Genomic DNA, 27,942 nt, shown 5'->3' with positions numbered 1-27,942 from the left:
CACTCTAATTTGAAGAGAGAGATGAGGAATATATAAAGCAACTCTGTTAAATTAAAAAGAAGAAAAAAAAGGACACTAAGTACACAAGATAGACTAGCACAACGTAGCTAAAGTACCAACTGCTAAGTCTTGGGCACAGTGCAATTCCCAAGTGAGTAACTAGATCTTCGTGTCTTTTACCACTGCATGGTCTATTTTCTGTTCAATGCTTGCAGCTTCCATTAACGCTAATGAGTATGCATATGTGCCTTGAGGGTAAGAACATACTCCCTCTGTGGCTTCAAAACTTGTTTATAAATCCCTCCAAAAATCACATTGTGCTCATTGCTCTGCGCAGAAAGCTATTATAACAGCTATAAGAGTGGCTGTTTTCATTCCTTCCTTCCCCCTTGCCCTCCCTTATCTAAGGGACCAGAAAATAGACCTGGAAAGATGAAGGGCTGCAGCAGGAAAGTAACCCAGCTCTGGGAGCAGCAATCTGAAAACTGACAGCTGCAGGGAGGGACAAACAGAAAGATCAGCAAAACCAAAGAAAACCAAACCCCAAAACCACTGAAAAACCACCACCCACCCCTCCACCCCCTGAAAAGCAAAGCCTCTGAAAATCTCTACTCTATTAAATGCTACAGAATAGACCCAACTCTTTTCTGTGTCCTTCCTGCTACAGGTCAGTGGGAACAAGCTGCTTCAGCAACCAAAGGGGCCAAGCAGAGCAGAGGGGCTGCTGGGCAGCCCCACAGTGAAGTCAGGTCAGTGCTGTCCTCCAGCCTTTTAACCACTGCAGCAGCAAGGAGGCTGCTGGGATGCAGAGCTGGACAAAGGGAAGGAAGGTCTAGGTTTCTAGTAGAGATTGCATTGCTCTAGTGCTGCTGAAAGCTGTGCCAGCTGGACGTGCAGGGCAGTTCTCTGGAGTCTTGTATGGTAGTTAAAAGCCAGCTCCACCTCACTCTACTGACAACAGGGCATGTGCTTTCTGACGCTGGCTTTGACTTTTCCCTCTATCATTGCCAGCTGCCTTCTCCCAGTGTGCAGTTTCAAGTTAAGCCCCCTCAAACCTCACATTCCCCAAGAGATACATTACAGTGTACAAAAAAGAACGGGTAATGCAGCACTGAGATTGAGAATCAGATTCAGGTATGTGAAGGAAAACAGACACTGCTTTACACGTGGCTGAATACCGGCTTGCATTATGCCTGTATAGCTAATGTGGACACGAGCTGGAGTTTTCCATGTGTCAGAATGCTGTGCTTAAAATACAGAGCAGGCTGTAGGAAAGAGGAAAATGAGCTAAAAATCATACAGTGCACAACACCCAAACAGTCAGGCCTCTCAGGCACAATGGCACACAGGGGCTCCAGCCGAGCACCTGGCTGAGGAGCCCATGCCCTGGGAGGATGCTTCGGAGGCTAGACCTCAGAAGGCAGCACACCCCATCTTGGCACAGCCACACAGCCTGACGTTTCCCTGTTCACCGACCCACACCCCAGCATTGCAGCAGCATCTCAAGCCACAGTGACAACTGGCCCTCACTAAGAGGGAGCACGCTGCAAAAACCATCCACATGAGCCCCATGCTTACCGCGTGGGGCTCTGACAAACTTTGCCACAGGATGCTTCTCACCAGACCTGCCCACCCCACTCCCCTGCCACAGCTCCTGCCCAGCAGCCAGGCGGTGCAGAAGCATCTGTGTCTCAAAGATCCATTCCTAAAATATTGCATTCTGCTACATCGGCGCTGGGTTGTCACATCTGGCAGGAGGCCACACAGATAGCCCAGAAGCAGCTTAAACTGCCCACAGCTATACCCACCCGAACTCATCTGTCAGTTGCTTTAAGACTCATTAGGTCTGAATAGGGTGCATGAGTGATATTTCTTCCTTTAGTAGGCACAGATGAAAAGATGTAGGAATAAGACCTGGCTATAAGTAAGGACATGACATGGTTACTGCAGAGGACACTATTTCAAAGTTCAGGTTAAATACATTATTGGCTAAGGTAGGAAATAAAAGGAAACCAGCACTATGCAAAAAACAGCAAAAGTGCTAAATCCCTTCAGTCCAAGTTCGGTTTAATGAGAGTAGCAGAAGTTCAAGTTTACAATGCAGAGTCGCCAGTCCAGCTGACAGAAAACTAGATTTATGAGAGAGACCAGCTGGACTGCAACCCCAGTTACAGTTACTGTAATTGTTTTTCTCCAAAGGAAAATTTTCCTTACAAGTTGACCACATTTAGACCTGGCTGAGCAACAGAGAGAGGTTTCTACTGCACAGGCTTAGAAAGCAGCAAGAAGAATATCTTCTTCTACACATGACACACAGAAGGAAAACACTAAACAAATTGAATGGGTTCAAGAGGTGGGGATTCCTGCAACCATTTTCGTATCAGACAATTTACCGTGGGCTCTGGCAGGATCAAAATTACAACCATGAATAGCATTTTAAAAATGCTGCTCTGAGTTTTAATTTGCACTTGGGTGCACATGTTTGAAAGTACATGCAAGCACACACCACTTGCATTTTCATGATACATACATGTGTATATTATGTATACAAAAATTGCATTATAACTATTTCATGTTCACATATTTATATAACGTAGTCGTCATCTGTATTACTAAACAGGATTTAAACAAAAAGCTGACTTTCAAAATGCAATTCACTTACAGCTCTTCATTTATGTTTGCACTGCAGTGGATCTGTAAACCTTTCTTGTGGACATGCAGTGTCCACAAAAAACACTGCTTGAGGCTGGTTACATTCACCAATTATACTGTTTTATTAATTCCTTTTTCTGCAAGATTGAGCACTGAAAGCACATCAATTAATTAAACTCCTGTGCTTTCTCAATAAAGAGCCTTTCAGGATCAAGATTAGATATGTCTTCCATGCTGAAATATTATTTAAAATTACCCTTTTCAGTTTACTTTTTGCTTCCAGAGTGCAATGTATGGAGCACAGCTACATTTGTTTGCTGTTCCTACCAGAGTTTGAACACTCTGCAGAAAAGACAACCCACATTTTTAAAAACAACTTTCTAGAAATCTGTCAGAGAGAAGAAATGCATTGGGTGGAAGGCGTTCAGTGGGTGCATATGAGAGGTAGCCAGAAGAGTAAAAAAGGAATATTGAAGCATAAGAAGGAACACAAGTGTGGAAAGACAGCCACAAAATTATAGTTGTTAAGGAGAATGAGGCCTTCAGGCTGGAGAGCACTCTTTCAGGCAGAGCCAAGATAGACTGGGATGAAACAGCCAAACCAAAGCATTATCACACTGCTGCACAATGAGACAGGGTTAATACATGTCATTGCAACTTAAAAGAAGATTCTCACACTCCCACAAATTTGGAAGAACACTTATAAGAAAAGTGTACAGATCCAGCGTGGCTGTTACTGATGCTATTTGTGCTTCAGGAGGAAAAGGTCTTTTAAGCTCATGACCAAATTTCTCCTGTCACCTCTGCAGTAAGGTCAGATTCATATTCAAAACATAATCTAATGTTATGGTAGTTATTATGATGGGATGGATTCAATATTTTGACTTTACCGTGATCAGAAAAAGAACAAATGTTACCATCAGTAACTGCTTTTGTTTGTATAAATTGGATCCTTATCAAAAAGCAAAAAGTAAACATATTTAATAAAAATGAGTGGTGAGGCTGCCCTTGGTTGCCTAGGAAATGTAGCAAATTCTTTTTCAAAGTAGCCACAGGGTCAGAGAATAGACATTATAGTCTGAATTATTCTGCATTGCCATAAAAAAAAAGAGCTGGGAACAATTGTGTGACAACTCCTTTGTAGAGATTCCACAATAGTTGGAGAAACAATAAGGTTTTTCATCATTGTTTTCCATAGTTCCTTGAAAAAGCTGTAGCCATTCAGCCTGCAAATATCACATATACACACAAATGTGTGAGACATATGCATACACAAATATTTGGGTACAATACGGACAACAGTGACTGAAAGTTAAACCTGAGTGTTCTTGGACTTGAGTTTCGAAAGAGCTCCCTAAGAGAACAGGAACATTGCTTCTTATGGACTATCTCATCTGAAACTGGAAGGCAAGGCTTTACTATTCCTTGAATTCCAAGACTGCTACTAGAATGAGAACTATTAGATAAGGAAAACCTTTACCACTTGCATGTAAAAACCAGACTGGCAGAATCAGAGCTTCACAGGTTTCTTTGACCTAGGAACAATTTCAGATACGAAATTTGCCTGGAACTAATTGTAGAGCAACAGTAATAATTTCATGTTCTGGGACAAAGCTGGTTTAAAGTTTCTATCAATTCAATACTGCAGGTAATTGACTTTCATCTAGTGCTGCTCATCTTTAGATATACTCATCAACGTATGACCACAGTTTTTATATAAGTATTGCTATGCTAGCCAGATGATGACTGTGAAAATTCTTTTATCAAAACAAACTTGTTACCTTGGAGTGCACAGGTGATAACAAAGCCTCTCCTGGTGACAGGAAAGCATTTCAGAAATCCAGCCTGTTCACTCAAACACCATATCATACCACCTTTGAGTATATCTCAGACATTAAAATATGATTGGTTACTTCAAAAAAACCTTACAATCTGATCTTACTTTATATCTATCAAACTCTTTGATGAAACCCCTATAAATCTGGCACATATAACACCAGATACATACAAACAGGGCAGATACTCTGAACAAACTAAAAAATGATATAGTTCAAGGGTTCTGTCAATTCAAAATCTCCAGGAACTTCGTGAGAGTCTAGAAGTGCCCATTGCTACACCACATATAAACCAGCAAATTGAATATAATACAGGTCATATATGAAGTATCATTTGATTCTCAATATTCCATGAAGGTATTTAGTCACACATTGTATGCATTACATTGTATGAATTTTTATGCTAGTGATGGAGTATTACTCATTCATCAGTTCTTTACAGAGATCATGCTATGAATATTCAGCTATTTATTAGAATAATGAATCCAAGATGCTCTGCAATACTTAGTACTATGGGGTAGTAGTACCATTGTCAGTGAACACTATTACAATACCATGCATGTCACTCATAACCATCATGTGATGGGACTGATCAAGCTCAACCTGAGCAGAGCGGGACGAGACAAAGTGGTACTTGGCCTTGGAAACAGAAATGTCAATCAATCTCAACTTTCAAAATCTGTCAGAAGGGCCGTGACTACATATTACATCCTTGATGTCAAATATCAGATGGCAGGAGGAGATGAGGGAAAGGAAACAAAACTTTCAGAACCTTCCGTAATAATAGTGCTGAAGAAGACCTGGCTCCATGAGGACACACACTGCTTAAGGAGTCTGCCATAACTTCTGTGAGATTGGTAAAATACTTGGATGCACTTCAGTTATCATTATCATTATTGCTACTTTAAGGCTGTCAAAGTCTCTTGCTTCTCTGTAAATAAGGAAAAGGGCTGGGGGGTAGATGTAAACCAGACCTCATTTCTAATCATCCTAGAGATATGCCAAGGTCAGCTATACTGAAGAGCACAGTATACTGTGTGACTCAATGCACACTTGCAGGAATATTCATTAAACAAGTTAGAAAACGTTAGAGCCTATCTTACTGCCCTGTCTGCAAAACAAAATTAATTTAGCTTTGATAATTCTGGTTATGCAGACTCAGGAAGAAATAGTGCTAATATATATTAAGGAATTTAAAAAATATTTTTAAATATAATTTTTTTTAAATACTTCTGGGTAACTTAAGAGCTCCCACCTTTCACCTCAGAGCATATCTGATTGAGAAGTTTGTACCTTGCGTTCTTTTGTATTAAATATAGGAGTTGAGAGACTTTCTGCTATGAGATTTTAAATCTGTCTGTGGCACAAATCTGAATGGTTTCTGTGTAAGGCTTGCTCCAGTAAAATTGTGGTAAACTGCTTTTATTAAGGGAAGCTACTTAATGCTTGGATTTGTCATGTTAGTCTGTTCAGTAGGCTTAATGTAATAATGGTCACTGTAGAGGTCAGGCTATGGAAGTAATGCTAGGTGTCATATGCAAAATAACTACCAACAACAGCATAAATAAATCTACAGTTTTGTTCAGTGTTTGTGTTCAACCTTGCAATTGTAGACACATGTGCCAGCAGTTGAATTACACATTCCTTTGCATCCTGATCACTGATGATTGTTTAAAATCAGATTTCCATAAAAGGGGTTGTAGCATGAATACTACTAACAAGTATTTCTGGCCACAACAACAAGCAAAAGGGATGCGCACTAAGAGTACAACATACTGCATGGGATGTCAAAACTGATATGTAACATAGCAGTGGGAGAGACCAGCACTGATCAAACCCATTTGTCCCTAAGGGTTCCTTCTTACAGTTCACACTGTGAAACAGAGTCATCCTGATCTCTCCTAGCAGGGAGTACAGTAGGTCCTACTGCTGCACAAAATGCATTTCCAGCATGGAAGAAAGGAAGGAGAAGATCCCTGTAGTGTTATCTTATCTTTAGTAGTTCAGAGTAAGGAAGTGTCGTGGTTTAACCCCAGCCAGCAACCAAGCACCACACAGCTACTTGCTCTCTCCCCCTCACCCAGAGGGATGGGGAGGAGAATGGGAAAGGAATGTAAAATTCAAAGGTTGAGATAAGAAGAATTTAATAAGGAAAGCAAAAGCTGCACACACAAGAAAAACAAAACAATTCATTCACTACTTCCCATCAGCAGGCAGGTGTTCAGCCAACTCCAGGAAGGCAGGGCTCCATCACCAGTAACAGTTACTCAGGAAGACAAATGCCATAATGCCGAATGTCCCTGCCTTCCTCCTCCTTCCCCCAGCTTATGTACTCAACATGATGTCATATGGTATGGAATATCCCTTTGCCTAGCTCAGGTCAGCTCTCCTGGCTGTGTCCCCTCCCGGTTTCCCATGCCCCTCCAGCCCTCTCACTGGAAGGACCCAAGAATCTGAAAAGCCCCTGACTTGGATAAACGTTACCCAGCAACAACCAAAACCATCAGTGTGCCATCAAAGGTCTTCTCACACCCAATCCAAAACACAGCACTACACCAACTGCTAAGAAGAAAATCAACCCTATCCCAGCTGAAGCCAGGACAGGAGGCGATACCCTGTTTCAACACATTTGTTTATTTTCTTCTGAATGCTGTATTGTCTGAAATGTAACCGGGAGGAATGGGAAAAGAAAACGTAGACTCATATGCAAACAGAAAATTTGGGCAATGCATTATATCATAGCGGGTACAATTTTTATCATTGGATGGTATTTCCTTGTTGTAGAGGTTTAGGGCCATGCAGTATTCTTTGTGGAGGAGTACCCTTTCCAAAGCTGTGGTTTTCACAGTGCTAGTGATATAGTGAGTGGTATCAGCGCAGATAACATTGTCCTACGTGCCATCTGACAGCAATCTCTTTTCCCCTTCATTTGAATAAATTCAGCTCATTCCCCAGTATATAACAAGGCCATATAAGTGGTGCAGTCTGTAAGAAATGTCAAAGGTTGGCAATTATTCACTGGTCCAAAATTGAAAGAACAGTGATCTAGCGTATCTGTACTGGCACTGTCCCACAGACAGGGAAACATACAAGTAATTCTTAAAAGCAAGATTATCAGCTGGATAAACTTAACACCAGGTCACCAAAAACCTTTTTTCCAAAGAATTACAGTGTTTACCTTCGGTCCTGTCTGGTAGTTTCCCACTTTTACTTGTTGTTCCAGTGTTGACTGTTTCAGATGAGGTGCTCAGTTTGGTGCTGGGGTCTCGCTTAGGTTTTGGAGGCGGCTGTTTACGAGAGCTGCTACTTTCATCATCAGTTCCTCCAACAGAATGAAGAGACTGGGATCTCACGGTAAAGCCACTGGAGCAAGGATGTGGCAGTCTGTCCTGAGGAGCAGGCATTGTCATAAATCCCATGCGGAAATGTTTCCCCACATAGCTTCCTTCATTTCCTCTCACTACTTCTCCACCTATGCTGTAAGAGAAAACACGCACATAAGTAAATGATCCACCTTTGACTCAGTTGTACCTGGAACCAGAGTCTCAGTTCTGCCTGTGATAAGTAGATTGTATTCTTCAATTTGGAAACAAGCAATGCTCTTAAAACAAGATGACTACTAGAATAATCTATTTTTAACATAAGTTGCCAACAACTGAAACATAAATATACCACTATGCACTCACTAAAAATTTTAAAAGAAATTGAGAAAAGCTTTTGTTCAGGTTTCATGGCATTGTGACTACAGATTGTATTTAGAACAAATCTCAAGCCTGAGAAGTCAGAACTGAGTTTTAAGGAAGACAAGAGACTACAAGTAAGGCAAAGAATATTGCTTTATAAATGCAACATCGTATATTGATCCCCACTCCCCTGCACTTGTCTTTGACTACAGTCACTCAGGTACTTGGGGCTCTTGGGGCCCAATTAATCATTTTGATTCAGATTAAAGAATGGTAAGAGAAAGAAATGCTCTAAAAATTACTTGAATATAGGAAACTGAACATTCAATATCTCATCAAATCCACATGAAGCTGCAACGTAAGCAGCATCAGACTAACAAGCGTAGAAGATGAAAAGGCAGTGGGCTGTGGGACACCAAGAAGAAAATAACCTCCAGCCACTCAGAAACACAGGTACAGAAGAAGGAAAGCTCAGCTGAAACAAGTGCTGTCGTACCAAGTAGTACATTGTATTGTGGATGGCAGGACTGAGAACCTGGTATTATTCCTGTATACTCATGCACACATATCAGTTCTGATAAACAGCTCTTACTAATGCTTATACTGTAAACCTATAGCATATTTCAACTAAGACAATTCAGTGACTATGCAAAGAAACTCAGCAACACACACAGATCAACATGGGCCTGTTTGAAAGGTGGTCTGAAATGGTACCACCATGGGCATGTAGAAATGTCAGTATGTGAACTGTGAAGGCACAGAAAGCCCTAATTACCTCCCATTTCCCCGTCACGCAGCATGAAGCTCTAAGCAGGGTCAAGTCTGCTCCTCTGTAAGTTTCCTATTCAAAGTTGCCTTGGGCTGGTGCAGTTTATTTGGTACTGAAACACACCTCCTTCTTTAAAAGACAAGAACATTTTTCAACAGTTCATGTGAAGAGTGAGTAAGGTTTCATTCTTCAGTTATCATTCCCTGATAACTGTCTCCACCTTCTTTGTAGGAAATACTTAAGCTGTATCCAACTGTCCTAAAAGCATCAGACTGGCACCATGCAATGCACAACTTTGTGCATGATAAAACAGAACCTCTGTTTGCTTACTATAGTCCTTGCATTTTTATTTTATTTCCACTAGTGGAAAGGTCCACTTTCCACACTGGTAACAATGGAACAGGTCTAACCAAACGTGCCACACTTCAGGGACACTGACACCTACCTGCACATGGACACACACACGTGCATACATGCATGCCATGCATATGCATATGCATATGCTGGTCCATGTTCGTAACCAAGTTATTACCAAATCCTAATTGGCATCTATTCCAGAGGGATTTCCAGCCAGAAGGATCAAGAGGTAGAATTCATTAGTTTGAAGATTAATAAAAAACTTGTACCTAATTTAAATGATTAACTATGCCTCTACTAATCTTTCATAAATTGTTCTGAAAATAATATAATCCTCTGACGCTGGACTACAAAAAGGGCCTGTCACATTATTTAAAGAAGATTTCTATCCAAACATGCTGAAGAACGTAGGTGGGGAGTCTGCTTCCTTCCTTAAGTCTATCGGATAAATCACGTTTAGCAAACACAATTTCAGTTTGTCATGTCTCTGACATTAAAATTCTTATCAGGTTACACTATTTAATTAGTACATTTACTTCACTGCTGCATGGACGTGTATAAACCACATGCTATAAGGCAGTTTCTGTTCTGGATGGACTTGCACAGATTTCACGGAGGGGATAGGTTTCACCCTTTTCCTAGGAATACACAATACTGTGTTTATACGAAGCATGTTGGTTTTGCCAAAGTGCTGCATCTTGTATTCCAGAAATCAAAACTTTCAAAACATAAGTCCAGTGTCTAAAGGAACTATCTCATTAAATAATTAAATCATGTCCTTTCTTTTTCCTTCCCGTAATTTTTTCATTCTTTACTGAATTCCTTTCAACATCATGGGTGAAAATCTGTTTTACTAGCTTTTGACACTTACTCCAGAATAAACAGCCTATAGCCAGGTCAGAGGGAGGTTGGATATACAGATAGGAACAGACCTTGCTGTTCTGCTTCATGGCTGAAATAAATCTGGTCTTGATATTCTACATCCTCTGCTCAGGAACTAGACAAAACCAGCAGGACACCATTTCCCTCTTGTCAGCCACTTTTAAGAGATTCCATTTCTCTTTGAGCATAGGAGCCAACCTTCAGCTGATGGTTAGGCACTGTAAACTCCAGGCTGAAGAAGTCTAGCCTCTAGTTCTAGCTCCTGGACCCCGGTCTCATCACAAAAGGCTTAGGATTGTTACTTGTGCTGGTAGTGATTCCTGAGTGTCAGGCAGCAGGTGTTTCCTAGGACAGCTTGACTAAGTGCAAGTGTAACATTGGGTGGAGTGTCAAGTTCACATCTCAGTAATACAGACTTAAATCCACCGTGGTGCAAAGAGAAAGGAGTCACTCCAGACTCATACCTGAAGCACAAGCACAAAAGCAGGATGGCAGACTTCAAATGTGGCATCCCCTACCCTCAGGCAGCAGCGTGCTGAAGCTCCACTGGGACTCGTGCAATACAGCTTTGCAATGCACTGTGTTGCTGATGCTACATCATGAAACCAGACAGAATTAAAGGATTTATTTACGTACTCCTACTGCTTGCAACCACAGGAGTTGGCTGGGGCTGGTATATGTCCCACTACAGCACAACAGGCTGAGAGAGATTTATATGCACCTTGCTGCATAAACGACTACAGAGACAGCGAGGGAAAGTAATTGGGTAGATCTCACTCCATTATTTCTGACAGGAAAGAGCCTGTGCTCCTCATTGTACTGATAATGAGTTCTATCTCATTTCAAAACTGTATTGAGTTGCTGCAAGTATTACACAGTTTATTAATATATATGGAAATACAGGTTTGGATTATTCCTCTGGGAAGTTTCAATTTGAACTTGGCCAGGTTCAACTGCTTTTCTGACAAAGAATTATGTACAACATTCAAATAACCATTAAAAATGCAAGACATTTGTCTACAAAGAGAGACATGAATTATATGAAAACCAAAATAATCATACAATCACTCACATTACACACTTACAGCAAAGCTGACTTTGTGCTGAAAATGCACTTTGGCATTTGCCTAGGTCCAGTGACTGACTGTGCAGTGGGTGGAAAAAAGGGCATTGCAGCGGGGTTGGCTCCAGACACCCTTAAGAAGAGAGTTCTGAAGCAGCTCTTCTTTCAGAGACAGGATGCTACAGAACTTCTCCAGAGCCTACCTAATAAGTCCAATGTAGACCATCGAGTGCTGCCCGATTATATGCTCCCTCCTTGGCTGCACTGAAAGGTAAGCAAGCGAACTTCCCATCCTTCTTCCACGCGGTACTGGAATTGAGTTATTACAACAAACACCAGAAGAGTTGGATCTGCCTTTAATCAGCAATAGTGGATTTCAGCTTTCATTTCTAACATATGAACAAGAGCTCCAAGTGATGGATCTGATGAGTCGTGTTACATCTCCAATACAGGTTTTACTTGTCAGCTGAGATTTCTGAGGTCGGAACTGGCATAAAACCACACCGACCCTGCTGCTCTTACTTGCGTTATCAGCCTGCCTGCACATAAACTGTAATCATCACAGTCCTGGACACATTACAGCTCAGCTTACTGTGCTCTGCCTGCTCTGTTCTAACAAGTAAACACTGGAGCATTGACCAAACTACAACACAGAATAACTGAATTGTTTATGTGTTTGAAGAACTACAGAAGGAAAAGTCTTTTATATTATTCATTTTATCGCAAGAGGGCAAGTTATAGAGGAAGGAGGACTAAATATTAAAAATGAACACAGAGAGTACTCCAAATGGGCAGAGTACGGACAAGGTCATTTCCACATTGCTTTGCCATGAGTCGTAATGTTCCTATTGACTAGGAATATATTTTCAAGTTGTTAAGTTAGAAAACTAAGAAAAATAACCTCTTATCACTTTACTGAAAAATACAAGGCAAAGAAAAAGCAACCAGAGACTGCCTGCCTCAGTCGGTGCGGTCTCTTTCATTTGCACTGTTCCGACTTAGCATTGCAAATAACAGTTTTAATTTGCTGTGAAGTTTCACTACTTGGTCCAGGCAGAAATTGAATTCATTCATGGAATCACTTCAGTTGGAATAGACCTTTAAGATTATGAAATCCAACCATTAATCTAACACTATCAGGTCCACCACTAAACAATGTTCCTGGAAATTTTCCTGGAATAATTCCTGGAAAATAAATTAATAGTTGTGTGAAAACTTTTGTTTTACTTGGTGTTACTGCTGTAACTATAAACAATGGGGAATAGTAAATCCCTCAGTGCAGTTGTAAAGAGTAGGAGAATGCCTGGGAATATCTAAGTCCCAAAAAGTAAGAATACCCTACAGCTACATTTGCTTCCCAGCCATCTATCTACCCTTGTTCTCGGTATTCATCCAGAAATTCTCTTGCTGGTTCAAACTTACAATGGATTAATTTCATGCCTCAGGCACCAAGAACCACTTGGTAGTTCTTCTTATCTTTGCACAGTCTCTGTTTTTCCTTCTGTGCTCCTTTACATGAGATTTTATGACTTTTTCTCCCCAAGTTCAAAAGGGGAACTACAGCTGATTAGAAGACTTGACCTCCTAAGCATGAGGAAGGGGCATGTACTCTGTGGTTGACGTGGCATCTTTGAAGGTATTTTGCCATTTCTTTGCTGTGATATACCCCAGTCTGGGACCACAGCAGGTTTGTGTCTACCAACATCCTTCTGAGTTTTGAAATTCCAGACAACCAAGAGAAGGCATTTCAATAGCACCTGCTCACTCTTCCTGCGCTTCAGGAAGACGCAGTCACAGACACTGGCTTGTTAGCTAGCAGAAACTGAGCTGGGGGTCTCTGTAGGCTCCTCTGCAATAGTGGGGAGAACTATGAAATACAGAGCAAACAATGCATGTGGATGGCCAGTCATCTTTGCTCTGGGGAGTTAGCTGCAAGCCCACACAGTGCTACCCTGGCATGATGTGCATCTAACCCATCAGGGAAGCCGTCTGAGTCACAGACTGAAGAAAAATCACAGAAAATTAACTGTGATGATGTAGGAAGATTTTTATAAGTCCATCATAAAAAGACTAATCATCAGCAAAAATACAAAAGGAACAAAAATACTTAACTCAAAGATTGCATATGAGCTGGTTTGACTGAGCAAACAGCAGTTCATCCCTTGGTGCATCTACCTTTTTTAGGTTAAGAGAATAGCTACTGTTATTTTAACTACTTCCTTCCTCTTGCAGCAATGAACACCCAGCTCCTCTGTTCATATCAAATGTTCCGAGTATAAAGGGCTGAAATGGTTTTGAAATGTCTATTCCCCATCAGAATAAATTATACACACATATACTAAGGATGACACATTTTACTTTGTATCTGAGAAGCACTTTCAAGATTAGCATAAATTATATTTGTAAATTAGAGGTTGGATGCCAAAAAAACAGAAGATATACTATTTTTATCCCCTTAAACATGATTTCAGCAGACCATGAAATGTAATACTGAAGAAAGAAGGGCAGGATCACAATCATGAATTCAGGAACTGCACTGTAAGTAAGGTTTTACACAAATCTGCACCATTTTTGCTATAGAAATTAAACATACAAACAAATTACATGTCTATTTTTTTAATTATTATTTTTAAAATTACACTTCAGAGGTCTCCCTCCTTGTTTCCCATGAATGTACATACACAATTTTATTCTGCATTACTTTTCTGAAAGACTCCAGATTACTCACAATGATCTTACATCAAGATCCAGAGATAATACTACCATCCTTCTAGGTACAGGCTCAAGTGTGAACAAATCATGACAAAGGTCAAATTAAGAGTCATTTTGTGCATCTGGAAGACAACCTAAAGTGAGCAACTGACATGGTTGTGCACATCAGACATCTTGCCTCTGCCATATGCCTCTGCTTTTGAGGTAGATCAGGTGCTGCTTAACAAGTCAGGCCTCTCAGGACACAGAATACATTAAGCCTATAAAATAAAATTTATTCTTTTATCACACCTGTCAAACCCACAGGCCCAGGGTTTGATCCTGCAAACACGTAATGAGCTGACACTCTCTCTTTGTGTACCTGTATTATCACACTGGAATAACTAGGAAGCCTTGCAGAAATTGTTTGTCGCTTGCAAGTCTATTCTAATCAATACCACTTGCAGAGATGTGCCCCCATAGTCCAACACTAGCTTTTTTTCTAGGAGATCATTTCTTCAAGCCAACCTATATAAGTAACAGTACCCTAACAGCATCCTCTGCTGCTGTTGAGAGTCTGGCTCCTGCCATCTGTGACAGGACTGAATCTTGCATGCAGAAGGTTCTCCAGATCAAATAGAACCACCATGTGTTGTAGCTGCACCTTTGGTGAGCAACCAAAAGACACCTGTAATTCCTGTGCATTGCACAATGGATGATAAAAGCAAAACTAACCAAGATTGTCCACAACAGGTTTTCCATAAGATGCCAGATAACCTAATTTCATGTGATGATCTACTATGCTCCACAGTCAGCTATTTTTGTAATGCAAAAGGTTGAAAATGCTAGCAATAGTTGGAGTTTAAGAAACAAAAAAATCAAAATCAAAACAAAGCCAAAACACTTTATAAGAAACATTGATAAATAAAAACTATGTATGCTATTTTTACAACAAATTAACATAAGTTAGCTTGGAAAGGAGTAACCAAGGAGTAAGGACTTTTCTGACCCCCAGAAAACTTAACAAAAGTGCGTTTCATGAGTTTGAATAGAAGTTCTTTCTACTCCTGTCTTTAGTAGGTTGCCTCTTAAATGGGGGACTAACAGCAAGTACATTGGGCTGAACATTCACAACGGCCTGATGTTGCTTACCTCAGAGGACCAACAGTTACTACTGTATCTGGGGCACAGGGTCTCCAGTGCTCCAGCCCCGTGTATGACTGGTGACTAACTGATGCATATGGAAGGCTTTGTAAGTTGTGAATACAGGGGACACTTAACAGGCAGGAGTGAAAAGCGCTCTGCTTTTATATGACTACAGACATTTTTAATTTTGCATGGGAGATGCACAGCTAAAAGCCAGTAAATGAAAGCTCATATGTTCAGAGTCACCTAGAATTAGACATCAGCCATATGCAATGTTTAAACTGAGTGCAAATGCATGTTCACGTTAATGGAGTGGGGTTTTGCATCCTGTCAAAAATGGGTGGAGCTAGAATAAGGCTGTGTTTTTGTCACATTCAGTGGAAGATCACACAGCGCAGACTCCACTATGCCCAAGTAACTGTGACTAAGTAAATATTTCAATGAGATATGGGATATACCTCACATAAAATATAAAATAATTTTTGTGGATTTTTGCAATGAAATGTTGCTTTGGTTTTGAGTGGAACAGTTCTAATGGAAAGAAAATATGTGAAAAGTAAAAAAAACCTTTTTGTGAATCAGATGCTGAGAAAAGTTTAAATCCAGACAAATGAATGAAATGTTTCAACACTCCAGAAGTAGCAATTTGTAAACCAAGTGCACTGTGCCTGCTGAGATATTACACTGTGTCTAACCTTTCCAGGTTCGGTCTTATTTCAAACAGTGATTGTACAGATGCTCTTCTGAGTCCCTCAAGCAAACATGACTACTTTCCTTTTAAAATCCATGCACAAATACAAGGAAATTAAGGTTTAAATAAATGCTTTCTATGGCCTCCCACCCCAAAGAAAAAGGAGTTAAATCCTGACCTGGCAGCAAATAGGAAGAACAACATTTGTTTCTGGAGGAAAACCCCTCACAAATTTCACTTCAGCATGATCCACAGCAAAATGTACAGGGTTTGTTTTTTTTTTGTTGTTGTTGTTCAAATAATGACCTGAAACTCCAGTTATTCACATAATTCTGCTGATAATACCGTAATTCATAACTCTCAGTCTAGAATATACTCCCTGGGCTGGTTTGTCTCTCTGTTTTCTTTTATAAAAGCCATGTGAGTAGATAAAAAGGGAGAGGCACTACCTGGTATACAGAGCTGGGGAGGAGGTCTCAGTAGCACAGTCACAGCAGGAATGAGACAGGATGCAGGCTCCACTGAAGGGCCAATTTTATGCAAATGTTTTTATTTTGGCAGCTCCAGATCTGCTATATTCATATAGGGCAATTTTGATTCCAGACATCTCAGCACATGGCAAAGCTCATGGATTTGTATTCTCTATATCCAAATATTCCAGGTACAATTTTAGGTACTGTTTTCGTAGATATTCAGGGCCAGTTTGTAGTTACTAAAAACACACCTACACATCAGTAATTTAAATGGGAATAAATTCATTTTAATCTAAGAATTCTATTTTTAATTGTTTATTTAAGGGGAATGCACAGTGCAATTTCCTACAAAACAGCACAAGGCTCACTTCGGTATTTTCCTCACGTACAATGTTTCTGTATGCTGAACTGGTCTTCACACAGGAAACAAAAAAATTTAACTTACTTCAGCTCACCCTACCCTAGCTACATAAATCTCTGCTGCATACATCACCTTACTGTCACAGATGCTGGAACTCATACACATCTTCACCAGAGGATCCTTTTTTGCATTGAAACAGTGCTGCTGGAGTCCATTGCCTTGACTTCACAGCTAGCGTTACTAACCTTGTGCTATGAAGCATACATGTTATCATCTCTCTGTTCCTTCTGATTTCTGGAGAGAAGGTTTCAGCTCATTTGTCAGTCACCACTTTGTGATTTAACTGGACAGCATGAGTATCTGTCTGTGCCTCACAAAATGAAACAAAACCTCCAAAACCTAATTGAAACATTTTTCACAGGTGTGATAATCCCAGAAAACAAGAAAGGGAATCACTCCACACAGACACACTGGTCTCTCTCTTTTTCTTCCCCGGACAGTCTCAATTTGCTAAATAAAACTACATGAAATCCTGTACATCAGTACTGACAGCTCTCAGTGTCAAAGCCTGGAGAGGCTGGTTCACTAAGATATAAAATTGCTTCGAAAATATCTCTGCTTATACACTTTCAGCAAAGTGGTCTTTATTGCCACAACAGAATATTAATGTACTTCATACCTAAACTAAGAAATAATATAAAACAACTCCTTGCCTGTCTTGATGGGTTAGTTTCCTCACCAGGTTGTCAGAAGCTGGTTATTTGTTCAGAGAAATAAGCACAAAATGGACATTATGTTTTCAGAAATGCAGTTGATTTACTATTGCATGTCAGAGCATGTGAAAAACAAGTGTAATGGCCATATAGGTGGTTAAGACATAGTGATTTCAATCAGGACACTGAAAGAGAAAAGAGACTAACCAGCAAAAATATAGCTTGCCCCAAGCACGCATGTACCCAGAGTACCCCTGAACCAATTCCACACTTAGGTCTCCCAATACACTCATTGCATGTCCATGTATTCCCTTTAGAAATCAAGGTGAATTGTCTAAATTCAAAGTACAGAAATTCTTTTCTCTTCTGAATTCACGCACAGAGCTAATGGGCCAGATCCAGTAATTCTAGCAGACTACTAAAAAGTCTCTCCCTATATGGGAATTTAACACCAGAGACAACTTAGCAATTAAAGCTGCTAATAAACTGCCAAAGTTGCCAAAAATCAGCACATGCTGATTTTCATCACTCTCAGAATTACTTTTACAAATGGGGATGTTCAGCTAATTATTATTTTTTTGTCACTGTTGTGTTGTCATTTATTTTTATTGCAGGGGTAGCTTTTTGCCAAATGGTTGAGCAAAAAACCACGTCCGCAATCTCTGACACCAAAGGAAGGTAGTGCTTAAATGCTCCTTTAGTAACATATACTTACATTGTCCAAAGGATCATCACTACAGCCTATGAAGCTGCAGTGAAATGAAAGTTTGCTAAATCAACAGTAAGTAGGTTTTCCAAATTGTGAAAATCTGTGTGAGGATTTGTTTAGGCAATTAAAACATTAAAACAAAAAGTAAACACCCTTGTAACCTGCATTCAATGTTGTAATGGTAAATTAAGAGGGGAACATACTCGTTTAGTTCCCTGCATGACAGGTGATCAGCTCAGTGCTGTTCGTATGAAAAATGTGTAAACTCTTTCTGTTCCTCAGGCAGCCCTTTGGAGCTGTCAGTCATTGAGTGGCATGTTCCAAGTATTATCTGAGCTTGCAAGAAATAGTGCTTTCTGCGCACTGAGATGGTGATCTGTGGCAGCCAGGGTCATACAAAGTCTGGACCTCCTTTTACAAAAAGATGACAAACCAAAAAAATAATGTGTTGCTGCTTTGCACCAAGAATTACTATTAAAATCTGTAAAGCTGCTAGTGGTAAATTTTAGTATATGTACATTTCTAGGTCACTTAAGCCCATTTGAAAGGTCTTCTATATAGAAACCATAACTCTGACATAATATGAACAGCTTTTCCATCTTCCAATGTTACAGTGCAGGCAGCAGTCTACTTTAAAATAACTGAAGCCACTAAGGGGATCAGAGACACCTTGTATGTATCCATCAAGTACTGCAGCCTCAATCAGCTAGTTGACAGACTAAGCAGCACAAACAGATATCTGTATGTCTTTAGCAAAAGCAATTCAACTTTGCTCTTAAAAAAAAAAAAAAAAAACAACAAAAAAACCCAAAACACAACAACAAGAAAATACTGTTGTTCTCTGCTCCAGAATACAGGCTGGCCCTTTCCTTGCTCTGCTGCCCAGTGCCCACAATGGACTGGCTACCCCAGCACTCCAAGTTTCGTAATGCTAAGCTAAAAAAAAAAAAAAAAAAAAAAAAAAAAAAAAAATCCTTCAAGACGGTCTCATGATAAAAAGCTTAAATCAGAGCAGCCTCAACCCAAACATTTTGGGGCCATTATGACTAGTACTGGATCAGGCAGATCAGATACCTATAGAGAGATCATGACATCATCTCTTTTACTAACTGCAGTAAAGGGCTACTGAGTTCTAGGAAGGATGAACCACACTGGACTTTGCACACACACTTCTTGAATTTGCCTGGGAAATTACTTTCTAGGCTACCTACAATGGCATGCAAAAATGTTAACATTTCTGTGATGACCAGCTCATTATTCTGATCTCTAGAATCTTGATACTATATTTTTTACTCAATAAAGAGTGAGAGATAACAATTGGTAAATAAAGCCTATCAGCACCTAGTTAATTAGCCAGTGGATGCATTGCTTTACAACAAAAGGAGATTAGAGGTAAGAAAGATAGAAGCAGCACAAATACATTATTGCAGCTCTAATAAGCATCTTCTAGAATACATACAGAGGTAAAGGGAGAAACCAGCATATTTCCCATTGGGGGTTTTGAGTTATATGGTTACCTGTGGTCTTGTTTTCAATTTTTGCTTTATACCCACAAGTAACAACACACTCTTAAAATGAAAGCCAAGCCTCTTCTGTAATCCTGCTGTTGGATTCTGAAAGGGAAAACTAAACATAATCTAAGGATTGTGAGAGACTACTAGAGAAAAAAACTTGTGAAGTCAAAACTATGGTGTTTTGAAGATGACTGTGAATGATCTGAGCTGAAGTTTTTAATCCATCCTCTGATATTAAAAGGGAGTTCATATTTCACAGGTGTGTCCAGTAAAATCTTTAGGACAGCTTTGATTTAAGACTCAGATCAACTTCAAGAGGGTTCATGAAAGAATAGTATCAAGGAAAGAAAATATCTCCCAAGGAGAGATTCCCTACTGTGGAAGTAACAAAACTGGCTTGTCTACTAGATGCCAGCATCTATAATTCTTGAAATGCAGACAAAACTAAATGCAAATTATAATATTTCATAATACAGAAGAGTTATTTATGCATATGCTTATTAATCTGTGTTTATTGCCCTTCAAGCTGAAGAGAGAAACAATTAGATCCCTTTTTAGCAGTAGTAGTATGGGGCATGTAGATATATAACTTTGATTTACAGAGTATGACAGGCAATCAATGTGCACCAGAGAAAGCCCATATCAGCAAAGAGACATGTCAAAGCTGCATTTGAATTTTCTTTTTTAGGACTGAACAGATGAGTGTTTCCTTCATGTTCTGAACACAATGGGATTGGGAAATAACCTGAATTTCAGGCTAGGAGAAAATGGATTGCTTCAAATTATAGGAAAAGTGAACAGTACTGATTTTATTCTCACTTAGCGTTTACCAGAAAAAGGAAAGCCAGACATATCCCTAAGTGTATTATTAGACCTTTTTACTTGCATACAGCACAAGTAGTACAGGATTGACAGTTAGAAATCCACTCTTTTCCCACATTTTTCACTCTCATGACATAAACATTAAATATGGCTGATGAACTGAAAAGAAAACAGAAAGTCTTTGGAATTTATTATATTTCTTTATGTTATTAAACAAAACAGAAACAGATCCAGGAAATGAAAGACCAAATTCCTATATTAATACTGATGTATTAATTAAGAGCAGTTAAAGATCCCATTTAAAAGACATCGATAATACTTCCATGAAAGATTTACAGCAGTTGTCAGAATATAAACCAACTACTTATTTCAGCTGGGAAGCATCTGATTGCAAAGTCATGAAGATCTCAGAGGCAGGGTTGTAGGAAGAAAACATCTAAGCTGTAACACACATCTTGCTTTTGAAACCAGAGGGTCAAATTCAGCATAATGTCTCAAGTTTGAAAAAAAACCACTACAAACCTGAGAAACCTGAGCAGGACTACACTGCCCAGTTGCCTCTGTCCCATTATCACAGATGGTCACATCACATCCTTCGCCAAAGCCAGGCTTGGACCCTTCCCAACTAATACTTTATGTGCTTTGTCAGGACTACAAGGGTAGACCTGGGTATCAACAAACGGTACTGTTTTCCATAAAAATAAACAAATGTCAGCTTTTTTCCTTACAATTCAAGTCACTCACTGTGACTACAGTGTATATGAATAGCTGGCCAAATGACTAAGGCTGTCCCTGGAGAGGAGCCTCTGTGCCTTGCTGCATCTTGTGGCTCAGCAAGGAGGAGTGTGAGTCAGATGGGTCTTCTGAGCCACTTGGTCACCTCAAGGCTGTTCATCTGTCCTGCCTTTTAACTGCAAAGTGCAAGGTAATTGAGAGATTGTGGAGACTAAATTACCCACAAAACTAACTTCTTGAGATTCAAGCTTCCCAAAATTTTCTTTAGAGACAGAATTATACACACATGTATATAAATAAATAAAATTTACATATCTTATGCAGAAAGTTTCAGTTTCAGAGTGTGATTTTCCGATGACAGTGCTCCATTACATGATTTAATAATTCTATCACTATTCTTTGGAATCAATAATGACCATTGTTGATCCTTCTTGTTTTGCTGCATTTCCTATTTTTTTGTTAGCTTCCATTCCTAATGTGTTTTATTATTATTCTGGTCTTTACCAAGTCTGTCTGTTACCTGCTCATTAGAACTTCTGTGGCAGAAAATGTTCCTGCAAAAAACTAATTCTAGTACCTTTCAATTTATTTTCAGGCTGAGTGAGTCTATAAGCTTAGATTATTATTATTATTATGGTAAGCTTGCAGTGATATGTTTGATAGACTTTGAATTTTGTTGTATTAAGGCAAAGGCAAATTCATCCATATACAGTTTTAACTTTATACTTGAAAGGCTGAACAAAAAAATAAGTAATACTAGATCCTCAAAGAGGTTTGCCTCCACTGCGGTTCAAAGTGACTAGAGGTCAATGGGCAAAACAACTTAGAGAGTTACTTTGTTAAACATATGAGAAGGATACAAGCTTGTTCTGATGACTCTTACAATGGAAACACACTTTGGAATTCTCCAAAGCAACGTTAAAATTTCCAAGACCAGGTGTACAAGTGGTCTTAGTTAATATTGGTAACAAAACCACTGAGTAGCTCAGTGACTTGAACCTATAGCAAGCTCCAGCAACACAGAGGTTTTATATACAATTTGAGGGCTGAGTTCCCTACAGAATGATTCCAGGGTTCTTATTCCACTGCTGCTATGACTATAAATATGACTATAAAATATTAGCAATGTTAAATAAAGTACAAGAGATTACATGAGGAACACCTTCCATCAGTTAACACCTGAGCCTCCAAGCTATCCAAAACAGGTCTCTAAGTTTTTTAAAAAATCCTATTACATTTATTTACTAACACCTAAACAAACAAACAAAAAAACAAAAAACCCCAAGAAAAACAACAAACAAAACCACAAAAAAAAAAAAAAACACACAAAAAAAACCAAAGAAAAAAGCTCTGAGAGTTTAAATAATCATAGCTGAAATGTTTACAGCATGCATATTTCCCCTGATTTGTTATTAAAAACAGCAGCAAAAAGATGACTGTGATTTTGCAAGGGCATGAAAAAATTAAGCAATGTCTCACCTATGACTTTCAACTAAATTTTAAGTACTGTGAGGCTTTTAATATAAATGGCCATTTTATTGCTAGCATTACAGATGTAGTCATCCTGATCTCCAAAAACGCCTGCCACTTTCTGGGCAGTTGTGTGAAATGTGTATACATTATTAACCACAGGACAGGTCATCTCAGACACAGAGCAACTACAGGCTATTGCAGAACCATGTGTTCTCTTTGGGTAACAAACTTTAAAGCCACAGGCCAACAGAGGCTCAGGATTGAGAGAAGCAGACTCAGCCACTGGCCAGCTACCCCTACCAGAACAACGTGGCCTCAACATCCACATCCTCCTTCCCCTTTCCCTACATTTATTTCATCTATACCATCTCCTGAGCCAGGGGCAGTGGGCATGTGTCCAGCAGGCAGCCTTGGCCCCCACGAGGCTCTTGTCTCCCCAAGAGCTGTAACAGCTCAGAAACACCGTCAGGCTAGCAAACCTGTACAGAGGGAGCTTGCCTTAACCCTAGTCATGCCTTAACGAGAAGATCATCTGCCTTATTACAAAAGGCATCAAATAGAACCGAGTATTTAGGAGTCAACGTCATGAGAGGGAAAACTGCTACTAAGTATTAACTTATCACTAGGTACCAACCAATTTCACAGAACACTAGCATCTCGTTAGGTTTAGGAATATAAACTGTCATCTGTTCAGTCCATTTATAAAATGTGGGAAGGCAGCAGGAAGCCTAAAGATTCCTGAGGGCTTCCTGGAGAGAAACATCCACCGCTCTCTTTCTCATTTCTCTCAGCCTTTGATTTTAACCACATCTTTTCACAGCCCTTTTTCCCCCTTTCTGTATGCCCCTGTACTGCAGGACCACCAATCACCCTGTGCACTCTGTGTTATGCACTGAGGGAACTTCTGTGGTCTAGCACCACTACAGTTCTGATGTTTTACAACAGTTGACCTTAATCTGTGAACAAGGGAAAAGGGAAACATGAGGAGCGCTGGGGAAAGTAAGGGCCACCCTTAAGTCTACACAGATAGATGCAGTTTGCTTTGGCAAAGAGGAGCTAGGCCTACAGATGTTGCTGCATGGCAGGATGATGGCAAGGACTTCAGAAGACCTGCTGAGAAAGTGAGGTCCAGTCTGTACAGCTGTCTTGTATAGTTATATAGTCTCATAGACTTACAGTACCTGAGCATCTCCTAATCATTTATTTATCTCTGTGGGATAACTGCTGTTGCCCTGTTTCAAAGGCTGACAGATGATGCAGAACATACAGCTGAGCAAAAGCCTGAATACACATTCCATAACTCCCAAGCAGCAATCTCAAACTCAGAACCACCCTTCCTCTCTGTCACACTTCTGCTTTTCTCTGTGGTTAGAATTTCACCACTGAAATACACACAAATACTGGTCTGAATGCAGTGCAGCATGCCAGAAGACAACCCCAGAGCCTTCAGAAGGGTGCATCACAAGCCATCATGGATCACTGTAATTCAGGACAATATTGTTGACACTATAAAGACCCCTCAACTCACTCTCTTCTGACACAATTGACAATGGCAGTCTCTCAGGAGAAGGCCAAGCCTTCTGGCCTGAGAGCACAGAAAGTGTTTGCAGTGAGGCCTCAGCCCTGGAAAGCAAGGGCAGAATGTGCTTTTGGCTTATCTACAGCTGTCATCTCGTTCTTTCCCATGTTGCTTTCCAAAGTTCCCCAGCACATTGGCAGGAGAAGCAAAAGTCTGATGATATGTAAAGTACAAGATATATACATAAAGGATAAAATAAATTCTCATGTTATCAATATGATACAGCCCCTAGCCAGCAACCTGTGAACAGATTCAACTATTTGGGCAATCCGCTCCTGACAAAAGATGTGACAGAAATGCAAGAGTGTGTCCAGTAAACGTGGTGAAGTGCCAAAGCTGAGGGGACCAGTAACACCTGGAGTAAAACAGAGACAGGTTATTTTGACTTTCAGAAGGCAGATAAGCAAGGAAGAAGAGGAAGATGAGAAAGAAAGGGGGAAGTCTGGCCCTGAGCATGCTAAGATGCTTCATGGATGGATGCATATTTGCTGCACTGCAGATACACTTACACATAATAAACCTGAATTCATTAATACTAAATATTTACGCTCAGCTTGTAACTGGTCCAAAAAAGCAATTATGATACATCATGTTGACGGAGAGTATAAAGCCATTAAAACTTGGATCATTCACACAATATACTGTGTCAATGCACAGTTAACAGTAACATTCCTAGTACAGTACATTTAAATGGGGACAGTCCAATGCTTTCTAATAAAGCAATGCAAAATTTATGTTTTGCTGTGACACCTATCCTGCAATGAGATCTCTTTAACTGCAAATATACTACAGTGAAAACCATGAATATAATTTCAGTTGCCCATTAAATTTAGCACAGTTTATCTGGTAAACTCAGAGGGAGCTCTTGGGACTGTACTTTGGTTGCAATATTTTTCCAGCAGCCCAACATGTTATATGTGTCATTCACGAAGGACTTAAAACATAGAGATGAGCTGGTAGCAACAGCACCTTTAGCCTCATGCTGGCAGGTGAAGAGAAGCCATACAAGGAGAGACTCTGCAGTACCCATCATCAGCCTGTTTCCAGTCCACTTGAATCTCTTGGAGAAAGAAATAAACAACAGTCATTCCTTGGTTGGAAAAGAAGAGCAGAGCTGTCAAAAGTCAGACCTCAGGATGTGACAGTCACATTCTGTTCTCTCTCTCTCAAATAACAGTCTCAAGAGGTTAACCACGTGGTCTTTTCAAAAGTAACATGTTCCCTGCAGAAGACATTGTCCATAGAAGTGCTACTGTATATGGCTTCCAGCTCTTGTAACCCACTGGTCTTGGAATACAAGTCTGGTGAAGCAGAGGTAGTAAAGGGTTTTGAAATTACCAATAGCTACTTAAAAAATACGTGACCTAAAAGCAGTCCAAATACACTGTAGGGAAATTGAAACACAAGCTGATGACAGACATACTTTATGGGAAGTTGCTGTCCAGTTTGGCACTGAGAATACATTACTACAACAACATGACTTACACAAGTCATGGGTGTCCCCTCATTCCATTTACTCTTCTCTTTGGATAACCCTGTACATAAACACATGGTGCCACTGGTAAAACATCAGCTGCCAAGATAAATGGTAAAAAAACATAGTATTAAATCAGCCATTTTAAGGGCCCAGATCCAAAGACACTAATCCTTTCATCAGGATTCAAACTGGCAATATTCCATATAGGAGAACATTTGTTCTCTCTCTGGACTGAATATAAAACCCATCTGTTGAAGAGAGCAAACTCTCTTCTACTCTCAACTCCACTACTGAGTAAAGGCATAAAACATTTGCCTTCTGTTTGCCTTCAGAATCACCAAAGTGACCACAATTACAATGGTAATCCAATGACACTGTTTAGGTAGATGTTGTAATCTTCTGGTCCAACTCAGATATAAGATTTTGTGTTGTATTTCCTAAAGCCCATTGATGGTAGAGGCATGCGACACGTTTCACCTACACCAGAATCAAATATACTTACCTACCGTGTTTTGAAACATGCCCACCTTTGCACATGACTTGATGAGAGCCTTGAGTATACAAACAAGCCCAAAGTTTGTATTTAGATCTGCTGACGCAGCTCTCATAGCTGGCACAGCAATGGTATACTTCAAAATTTCCCATTGTTTGGAGTAGGGAAATCATGCCAGTGTTTTAGATACAACTGCTAACTTTTTTGTGGTGACCTTCATTCCCTTGCAAAACTCATCTACAGCAAGCAGCTTTCCAAAACAAAAATTGCCATTCTGATATTGAAAGATGATCTGGTGATTTAAGTTGAACAACATTTTAAATGAGTTGGAACTACTTTAGAAGATTCAGTCTATGAGCATTTCCTTGAATTCCAGTTTTCCCATTTTGTTCATTTTTGAGGCTGAGCCTGAGAACTTATATCCATGCTTAGATCAAATTGTACGTTGCTACTTTGGGCAACCCACTGTAAATGTCATTGTATGTATAAGTCAATAAAGATGTCTTATGTATTTCTCTGCTTGATTCCTGTAACATCCTAGGATGTTTACAAGATGACTGATTTACTAAAATAAATCATTATTTTTTGTGATAGGAATAAAAGTCTGATTGTTAACTTGGGACATTCTATTTCACCCTAAAAACACGGGACAGGAGTGTGATACTACCACTGAGAATAAACAAGAAGCAGCAGCATTTCAATGATCCAAACAAAAATCCCAGTTCCAGTTTACTTAAATGCAGAAGGTCCACAGAAGTATTAAATGAAACGTTAAAATTAGCATCTACATTCTCTCCCAGGTAGTTTATTTAATTACTATAAAGAAATTCCTCCAATTCTCTGTTGGCCACCTTATGTAATAAATGAAGAACCTCATCCTGTGGATTCCTATATGTATAAGCAGAGTATTTTCAAGGCCAAGTCTTTTCTACTAGTATGTGTTTATGCATCTTATAATGTGTGAAATATGGTTCAGGCAACTCAGTCTGAAAACAAATTCATTTTTGCTATACATACTTGCCATGTTGAGATGGAAAATTTTTGGATAACAAGCATGTTTTAAACATAGTTTTCTCTAGCTTAAAAATAAAACCAAGGCTTGATAAGCTGTTTCAGCAACTTCTGTAGGAGAAAACTACTTCCTAGAAGCATGATATAAAATATTACTTAACAGAAACTATCAAGGAACTCTCTGGTTTCCCAATGCTTTATAAAGCACTTTTGTGCACAATACCTAAAAATAAGTACTTACTATTATCATGAACTGGTAGAACTCATGGTCTTAGGATATAGTGTAAAATGCACCAAAATCCACAGCCCTTATAATTTTCTGTTCATCAATTTCACCTCAGAGAAAAGTCATGGAAATACTTTAGAAGATTGTTTTCTGTTTCCAAAGACAAGTGATCCCTGCCTTTTCAGGTATTCCTCATGTTGCTGTGTAGATGCGGTTACCTTGTCAACAAAGTATCATAACATTTCTTCAAAATACTTAAAAATACTTTCTAGGTGTGTTCTTTTAGGATAGATTGAAGCATAATAAGAATTCCAGTGTCTTGGAAAGATTATAAATAGCTTAAACCTGCCTAAATATTGATTTAAGTGCTAGAACAAAATAACTCTCTTGAGTAACCCTGAAAAAGGATTTAAAATACTTACTAAACACGTACAATCTACTGGGTAAACATGACTGTGGAGAAACCATTTCAGTCTCTCAAACAAAACTTTACATATTTTATAACTTTACAGGGAAAACTTTCAAAAGTTCAGTAGTTTATTACATATTTATTTTTAAACTATACTAGGGATCCAATTTGAACTTAC

The 27,942-nt window shown here is 39.5% G+C and overlaps 1 protein-coding gene across 4 annotated transcripts in view; it reads right to left on the bottom strand.

The window, feature by feature from the left end:
* The window catches only part of NYAP2 (neuronal tyrosine-phosphorylated phosphoinositide-3-kinase adaptor 2), a 147,103-nt gene that overhangs the window by 75,153 nt on the left and 44,008 nt on the right, over positions 1-27,942 (bottom strand). For all 4 annotated transcript variants that reach the window (XM_040613745.1, XM_040613743.1, XM_040613742.1 and 1 more), the window contains one exon: positions 7,666-7,964. In XM_040613745.1, coding sequence (XP_040469679.1) covers positions 7,666-7,964 — 299 coding nt within the window. The remainder of the gene's footprint in view (positions 1-7,665; positions 7,965-27,942) is intronic.

The sequence above is a fragment of the Falco naumanni genome, chromosome 13 (assembly GCF_017639655.2).
Source record: "Falco naumanni isolate bFalNau1 chromosome 13, bFalNau1.pat, whole genome shotgun sequence".
NCBI lineage: Eukaryota > Metazoa > Chordata > Aves > Falconiformes > Falconidae > Falco > Falco naumanni.
The sequence above is the reverse complement of the archived record's forward strand: the minus strand, read 5'-3'. Positions and strand labels throughout refer to the sequence as shown.